The sequence below is a fragment of the Venturia canescens genome, chromosome 2, assembly GCF_019457755.1.
Source record: "Venturia canescens isolate UGA chromosome 2, ASM1945775v1, whole genome shotgun sequence".
Classification (NCBI taxonomy): Eukaryota; Metazoa; Arthropoda; class Insecta; order Hymenoptera; family Ichneumonidae; genus Venturia; species Venturia canescens.
In genome coordinates this window covers 18,947,717-18,956,001 of record NC_057422.1, presented here as the reverse complement: position 1 = coordinate 18,956,001, position 8,285 = coordinate 18,947,717, and the positions used below count along the sequence as shown (strand labels likewise).

General features: G+C 37.8%; 1 protein-coding gene across 14 annotated transcripts in view; it reads left to right on the top strand.

Moving 5' to 3' along the window:
- The first annotated feature begins 546 nt into the window (after positions 1-546).
- The window catches only part of Rab3-GEF (Rab3 GDP-GTP exchange factor), a 30,899-nt gene continuing 23,160 nt past the window's right edge, over positions 547-8,285 (top strand). For 5 of the 14 annotated variants that reach the window (XM_043412219.1, XM_043412218.1, XM_043412212.1 and 2 more), the window contains exons 1-7: positions 594-994; positions 5,517-5,755; positions 6,274-6,442; positions 6,571-6,736; positions 6,997-7,174; positions 7,374-7,531; positions 7,663-7,960. In XM_043412219.1, the coding sequence (XP_043268154.1) occupies positions 5,660-5,755; positions 6,274-6,442; positions 6,571-6,736; positions 6,997-7,174; positions 7,374-7,531; positions 7,663-7,960 (1,065 nt within the window). In that variant the 5' untranslated portion in view covers positions 594-994; positions 5,517-5,659. Of the gene's footprint in view, positions 995-5,516; positions 5,756-6,273; positions 6,443-6,570; positions 6,737-6,996; positions 7,175-7,373; positions 7,532-7,662; positions 7,961-8,285 lie in introns of all 14 variants that reach the window. The other 9 variants (XM_043412211.1, XM_043412209.1, XM_043412221.1 and 6 more) reach the window with 7 other exon arrangements.

Genomic DNA, 8,285 nt, shown 5'->3' with positions numbered 1-8,285 from the left:
CATTTCGTTAACAAAACAAGACTTTATTTATGAGAAACAAACCGCAAAGCTTTGTTTCGCGGTCTTCACGGTCAATCGTGTACAAGTTGGGGAGGTTTTTCGGCCGAGGGTATCCGCGAAGTATTTCCTTGGATCATGTCACCGCCCGTGGTTGAACCGACGAGGAGGAGGAGGAGGAGGAGGGAGGATTTTCCCCGCACTTTCCCAATTATTGATCGAACGAAACGGAGCAAGGCCACCAAGCCGAAAACCCCCTTTTAGCTTCACTAGTTACAATAATACGAAATACAAACGTCGCAGTGTTAGTGCAATACGTGCAAACGGGCTGACAGGCTCGTTTGAGCGTCCCCTGCCGGGCAGGACATGAACTAGGCTAGTGTTGGCGCATGCGGGCGGGAACAACACCGACGTACACGCAAACACAATTTATGTGTGACGTTGAAGTAATAGCGTAGTTTTTTCTCGCCGCTCTGTGCTGCCCATCCTTACTGATAAGCCTGCGTGTGTACACGTATACAAAACGTTCTACGATGCCTTTTCCCCTTTCCGCGGCCCTTTCCACCTTCTTCCTTATTCTCCCTCTCTTCCTGCTTGAAGTCAACGTCGCGCAGTGACGGGGCGCGCTTGTTCGCGACAACACGAGAGCTGCATCTTGGGTTACTTTTTGATATATAAATACGTCACGTAAAGGTAGTCCCCGTAAATCAAAGAAATCCAATTAAGAGTTATCGACGCGAATCCCTCCCCTCACCGCACCTATTGCACTTTGAGTAAATAATTAATTCGTGTTTTATTTCGAGCCCAGAGCTCCACTCGTTAAAAATGAAATTCGAGAACTTCGGGGCCATCAATATCCTGCCAGAAGTGGAATTTTTATTTACGGGATATTGAATAATGAACGATTAAAACTCTGCACTAATTGAATATCGTTTTTCCAACGTTTTCTGTTCTCGTTTCAAGTGTCTGAATACAGCATGTGTCACAAAACACGCAAGTAAGTATTGTATATTGTTGTCATTTGACGCTGTACTTTATTTATGACAAACTGCTCTTCTTCTAATTTTTATAAGTATAAATTATAAGCATAATTATATATAAGGAGAATTTCGTCGCACATCGTTTTTCTCGCAGCTCTCGGCATTCGTGAACGTTCCAAAATTTACTTTAAAAATTGTGCTTCCAAATTTTCTTCGAGAGAAAATAATTCATGCTCGAAATGGCTATTGCGTTATTGTGTCTGTGACAGCTTTTGACAGACATGCCAGACTTTTTCCCATTATCACAAGTGTTCGCGCGGAAATCGATCGTTGCTTAGGGATTCTTCTTGGTTTATTTTTTTCCAATGCTCGGTAAGTGTCTCGAACCGTATTTACTTCCGCAAAGCCCCTCCGTAATCCTCTTACATATTTTACGATATACGCGTTTCATCACTCGTAAACCTGGCACTTTGTTTTTTACATTTGACATTTAATAACACTAACGTATATTTTTATTTTTTCTATTCTATATTAATTTCTTACATCCCGTATTATTGTTACCACGACGATTTTTACGAACGTTCGAACATTTTCGACGTTTGTGATTCATAATTCTCGTAGCTTCGATATCAACCGCACAATTCTCACTCGAAGCACACCGAAAACCTCAGAATTCCACGTAGTCCTTGAAATTTTTGTGTTTCGGAGAAACACAAAAAGTCGTGCGCGTTTTCGATGTTTTTATCGCGTTTCTCTAAAACCCGCAAAAATATTTGGAGAGAGCCGACTATAGAATGAGGCGATTAATTTTCCGGTGCAATCATATAAAATTGAACAGCCCGAAACACGATGGAGTTGGCCGTATCGGGAGATCAACAGATGCATTTAGCACGATAAAAGAACATGAACAAAAGTTCTCTGTAACTTTGACAATAAAAAAATTAAAATTTTACGCGAAGTGACGAAACACGAGAGGTAAAAGTGTAAGTCAATTATAGAAGTGCGTGCATGTATACAAGGTGTAGGAAAAAGGAACGTAGTATTCGTAAAAAGGGAGTCCGTTGGGGCGCGGGGGTGGGGAGCACATACGTACGTTATCAGGATACAGTCAAGGGCTTTGAAATGGGGCATGCGCTCTCAGTCGGCCTTCATTCGATCCTGGAGGTTCGATAAGTCGAGCCGTTTAGTCCATCTTCGAAACTGCGAGCTTGTGCACGTAATACTTGATTTTTTTTCTTATACTCACAATAATTTATCTCCGCATTAATAATTTCACAATTCGCATTGAAATTCTTGTCGAGATTTTTGAACCTTTGTCAGACGATTAGGGAAACTAGTTAGAAAAAGTGGAGCTCTGTTGGGGACGAGGTCGCCCTCGAAATAAACGATGTTCGTCGCTTTGGAAAAAGGATATTAACATGGCGGAAAAATTGGATTCCCGGAGCCGACGTTAGTTCGATCCGAAAGGTCACGACCCTGAGGAATAAATATTTTTGGACTAGAGCTTCGTCCGAATCGTTGATATTCGAATGCGAATTTGAGAAAAATGAGCCGAATTTCAGGTTGGAAAAATATGAGGTTCGCTCTCTCAACGAATTTTGTTTGTGTTCCTGAAGGACATGTATCTTCGGAAATATAATGTCAAAAAAGGTTTTCTTCGGAGAGTATTTTCGTTTTGAATGGCAACGACATTAGCGAGATCCCGACGACGCGGAGCGTGTTTTTTCAAGGTCAAAAGATGTTTTGTCCGTCCAATTCTTCAGTTAATCCACAAAAGTACATGGGAAATGTCAAGTTCCCACAAAATTCGAACTTTGTGTCGGTCGAAATGAATTTAAAAAATAATAACAAAAAGAGCGGTGAAGAATATAATTCTCGGAGTGTATTTCGCATCCCTCGTCGGTCTGAAGTATCTCGACGAATTGACGCGTCAAGCTGAATTAATATTCTTTCGTTTCACCTCGTCGAAACAATGGCGTCCGTTTAGAGCCCCGAGCGGACCTTTTAATATCACAATCTTTCGTCTCAAAATAAACTCTTCATTAATTTTCACGTTTTCTCGCTTGAATTGGATTAATAATAACAAACTCGGGTTGCTTCAGCCATAATTATCTGGCTAGACGTCGGGAACGTTCGCGTCCTTCCACTTTCCTTAACGCGGCTACATTATCACCGACTTGAATTTCATAATACGATTTCATGCTTTGCTGATTTATCGCTATCGCCGCGATGCCCACCATGGAATGAAATCTTCCGGTCTTGCGGGCTTGTCGTTTGATTTTCGAGCAGATTTTTAATTTTTTTTTTCCCTATTTTATATTTTTTTTTTTACACGGATAAAAATGATAAATTGAAACAAAAAATACAATTGACAGCTGTCAACCAGTCGTTTTACAATGGTTTTAGCGCACAATGTCGAACTTTATTAGCTTTTTTACTTTCTTATCAATTATAGTCGCTTGTCCAAACTGCTATAAAATGCCATAATTAACGAAAATAAATGGCACGGTGAAAATTTTGAGTGTTCGATACTATTCGAAAAGTGATGGCTCGTAAGAACTAAAAAGTGCTGTGTACCTCGTAAATATTCGAAAAAATTCATACCATTTTCCATGCCAACTTCCATTTTCTTCGCGTCTTTTTTACGATCTCGTCAACCGGATAATTCCAAGATCAAATATTCATTGGAAACTATCGTTGTATTTGGAACGGTTCGAAATTCACGAAACCATTGAGAACGATTTTTTTTATCCCAAATATTTTCTTTTCAATTTACTCCCCCACTTTGGTGGGGGAAAAAAAGTTAAAAAAATTTGCAAATTGCTTCCTCAAGATGATCAAGATGCACGATGCTCAAAGTTTCCTCTATGAGGTGCTATATTTATCATTTTGGCTTCCTCATAGAGGAAGCTTTGAGCATCGTGCATCTTGATCATCTTGAGGAAGCAATTTGCAAATTTCAATTTGCAGCATTTTTTTTGTATACAAGGAAATAATGTAAATACATTATTATCTCTGCCTTCTTTTACGAACTTTAATTTATCTCTTTGTTTAAATCCATAAAAAACAACTGAATGACGAGCCATCAGAAAAAACAGTTTGCAACTTTCAATTTTCATTGTTTTTCTATTTACACTGAAATTAAATAATTCTGACAACTTTGCTGAAAAGTATAGAGGAAGTACAGACTTATACATAATATCTTACAAGATTTCCAAAAATTGAATCGGTTGGACGATTTTTTGAAAAATTCATATTTTCGTAAAATTCAAAATGTTATAAAATTTGAACCACTCAACCGGTATTCCCCAAATTCAATACCAACCTTCCTATTATGATAGTCTATTTATAATAAAAAAATTATTAATAAATCTCTAAATTTTCGAAAGTTAGAGCGTCGACACCCTTTTTATGAAAATTTCAAAACGTCGTCAGATTCATAATTTTTTACAAATTCTGACAAAATTATCAGAGAGTGAAGAGCTTGTATAGATTAACACCTGTGTAAAACGGTAGCCCTGTATCTCAAACCGTTTCCGAGTTATAAGCGTTTGAATTTTGCAGTGCCATAACATACACACACACACACACACATCCGGACATTTTTTCTAGATATGATTTTTCGATGTTTTGGAACATTTTGAGCACATTGACATTGAAAACTGGAAAAAAAAAATTTTCATCGTCACAAAGCTTCCTCGATGAGGAAGCAAACGAAAAAAGGTTAAATAAAGTTTGATTTAATTGAATTTTTATTTATATACGGTTATTATTATTATTATTATTTCATTCATTATATTCTATATATACTAATTATTATATATTAATAATAATACAGTAAATAAATAAATATTAAATCATGCTTATTGTAAAATATGAATAAATTTAATTAATTTTTTTAAATACCAAATTCGCTGGCTCCAATGAATGTTTCTTACTACGAAGGAAGCGTAGCTGATGATACGACAAAAGTTTTGTTGAATGAAAAAATTCCTTTCCCAAGTATTTAGATCGCCGATGGAAAGTAGGTCGAATCATCGCATTCCAGGGTAGGCAGGAAAGTTATTCTGCAGAAATGTACGTCAGGGAGAATGAATGCAATTAATTATTAGAATGATTATGGAAAATGCACCGAAAATTGAACAATTTTTTCTCAATTTCGTGCATTATCCTGATGATAATTGGTTCGTTTTTTTATCACGCTCACTGTTGAAGGTTTTACAGTGCATAAATCGGGGTTGTTGACGCTCCTTTTTCCTGTTGAATATCGCGAACACGTCGTTGGATGAGGATGCGACTGATTAAAATTTTTTAAGAAATTGATAAAGACGGAAAATGAGAAAAATTAAAAAATGAGTAAACAAAAATTATAGTTTATTTTCTCCGTGCAGCCACTTGTTTCTATGACATTTCCGTTTCTGAAACTCGTCAAAATTCATGAAGTAAATTCGCCAATGAGGCGATGGGGAATAAACGTCCCACGTTGTTTTTCACCTTTCAAGATGTAACCTCATATCTGTAAGCTGCGCAATTTTTCAGCTCGAAAAGTTGGGAGGTGGGCGTCTCCAGAATGAAGGGATGCCAGAGTTCGAGGACGATAGAAAAGAAGTAGTGCTATCGGAGGATCAGATGTCGCCAGCGGACGTTAAACACCGGTGACGAATTCATCATCCTCAAGGATCATGGATATACAGAAGAAATTTTTGTGCCCCCGCTTAATGGACTATTTGGCCATTGTGGGGGCGAGACCTTCGCCAGGATCTCGTCAGCCTGTGCAGGTGATCTTCGACAATTTTTATTTTTTTTCATTTTTTGGTCTCAATGAAAACACTGCTTTCATATTCAAAGAAAAACCTCCGATTATTCACGTGAATAATTCAATCACTCAACCAAATATTCGTCAAATATCGATTGCTTTGGTCAGATCGAGCCGTAACAATCGTCATAGTCACAATCGAAATTCTGAATTTTTGACATTTACGAGAAAGCTTTTCGTTTTTCAATGATTTTTCAACAAAAAAATTCTTTATTTTCACAACTCGTAAGAATGCAAATGATTTTGATTGGTTTTTTAGTAATCAGCCACCTTCCCTGTTTATTTCCCAGCTGTCAATGAATCTGCAACTGAAAAGTCTCAATCGAAGATGTTTTTTAATGATAAAAAAACTAAAAAGTCTTCAAATGTTTGTTTCTATACGATTGATTTAATTTTTATAAACATAATATTGCACGTCAATATTTTTTGCTATTTTACAATGATGGCTATTGGTGGTAACAATAATTTGATGATTTATAGGTTCCAGAACTGTTGCGCAGGTATCCTGTGGAGGATCACAAAGATTTTCCTATGCCCTTGGACATGGTTTACTTCTGCCAGCCCGAGGGTTGCAGTAGCGTCGGTCCAAAGCGTACTGCTTTAAGGGAGGCAACCTCTTTCACCTTCACCCTGACCGATAAAGATTCAGGTTTGGATTAAAATTCGTATATTTTTAGAAATTTTAGTCTGTATTCGGACGATTAATTCAATAACAAATTGAAAATTCAATGGCAATAATAATTTAATGATTTTGTACCTGGTTTTTCTATTACGCAGGAAAAACTCGATATGGAATTTGCGTTAATTTTTATCGACCGATCGAACGGGCAAGCAATTCCGGTAGTGGAGGAGTTTGGGTCCGGAGGGAAAGGAATGATCCCAAGCTCCGAAAAGAGAGTTGGCGAAAAAGCATGGAGAAAAGCTCGGACTCGGCATTCTCAAGGTGAAATATCGATTTTTCTCATGATTCATAAAACTCTGACGAATTATTACTCTCTCAAGAAGCTAATTGCACAAATAATATTAATTATTCGATTAAAATGTTTTGAGAACGATGAAAAAAAAAAATACAATCGACGATGAACTGTCAAATAAAATGAAAAAAAAAAAAAAAAAAAAAAAAATCGAACGATTGACGTTCATTCCTTGATTACCTTCGTCAATTATGTATTTTGGGATTTTATCTCGAGCTGTACTTTATAGCGATTATAGGAGCAGTGTGATCGGACCAAGCGACTCGGAAAAAGACTGTCCCAGTAGAAGAGACTCGGATACCCCGGTGACCTCACGAGCCCCTAGATTAGGAATCACTGCCCCCAGCGGAGATAGCGAAAGTGGCGGAAGTCATTCGCCTTCGCCTCGAGCATCCCGACGAAGACAGGTAGCCAATTTCTCGAATTTTTCGTCATTTCGTCGATTGTTTTCGTCGTTCATTCATTCAACTCTTTTATAATCTCTCTCGTTGCTCAACTCAGTTAAAAGCTCATTTTTCTCTCCACGTGGTCTCACTTCGTGTGGGAAGTTCCTTTCCGAAATTCTGTTCTTAATTATCGTCTTTTTATTGTTTTCGTTGACATCAGCGGATACGTAACCACTCGTTGACGTCGCTCTGCATCATTTCCCATCATCCATTTTTAACGAGATTTCGCGAATGCCTATTCGCTCTGAAACGAATAATCGACGCCTGCAACGAAAATTCATCCCCTCAAAAAGTTGGTGCGTCCAGACAAACAAGCAGGTTAGTTCTTTCACGAATTCGATACAAAAAAACTACACTTTTGCTGCCAAAAGTATTCGCATTTACTTGAACCAGTACGTGTATTGGAATTTAGAATATTCTAAAGGGGGAAAAAAATTTAATCATTTCAGAGACACTGTTTGGAGCGTGCTGACTGGTCAAGCTTTTGACGCAGCACCATCAATCGTGCTTCACGACGTTAGAGAAATCGAGACCTGGATTTTGAGATTACTTAGCGCTCCGGTTCCGGTTCCCGAAAAAACCAGGGTCGAAGTTGACATTTTGTCACCACAATTGCAACCGCTGTGCTTCGCCCTGCCCGATCACACGCGATTTTCCCTCGTCGATTTTCCACTCCATTTGCCACTTGAACTTTTGGGCGTCGACATGTGTCTCAAAGTTCTTACTCTCATTCTCCTTGAACACAAGGTAATTTTTTCTATATCACAAAAATCGTGATTTTTTCGACACGAATGTGTCGCTTTAGTGCAATTTTTTTTGCATTTTTCGATAAATTCTTTTCAACCATTTGCGAGAGTTAGTATTCGTGCTGTTGATTTTTTTTGCTACCATATGGGCAAAACTTGCCATTTTTATTAATACCTTTAAAATCTTTGGAATAATCTCGAAACGGTAAAAGTTTCGAAAACGGTATTTCCTTCGCACAATACGTGAATAATTTTCTAGAAATATCAAAAATGAAGTGAAAGTCATGTCAAATTTCAAAGGTTTTTCTTTCAACATATTAGCCTCC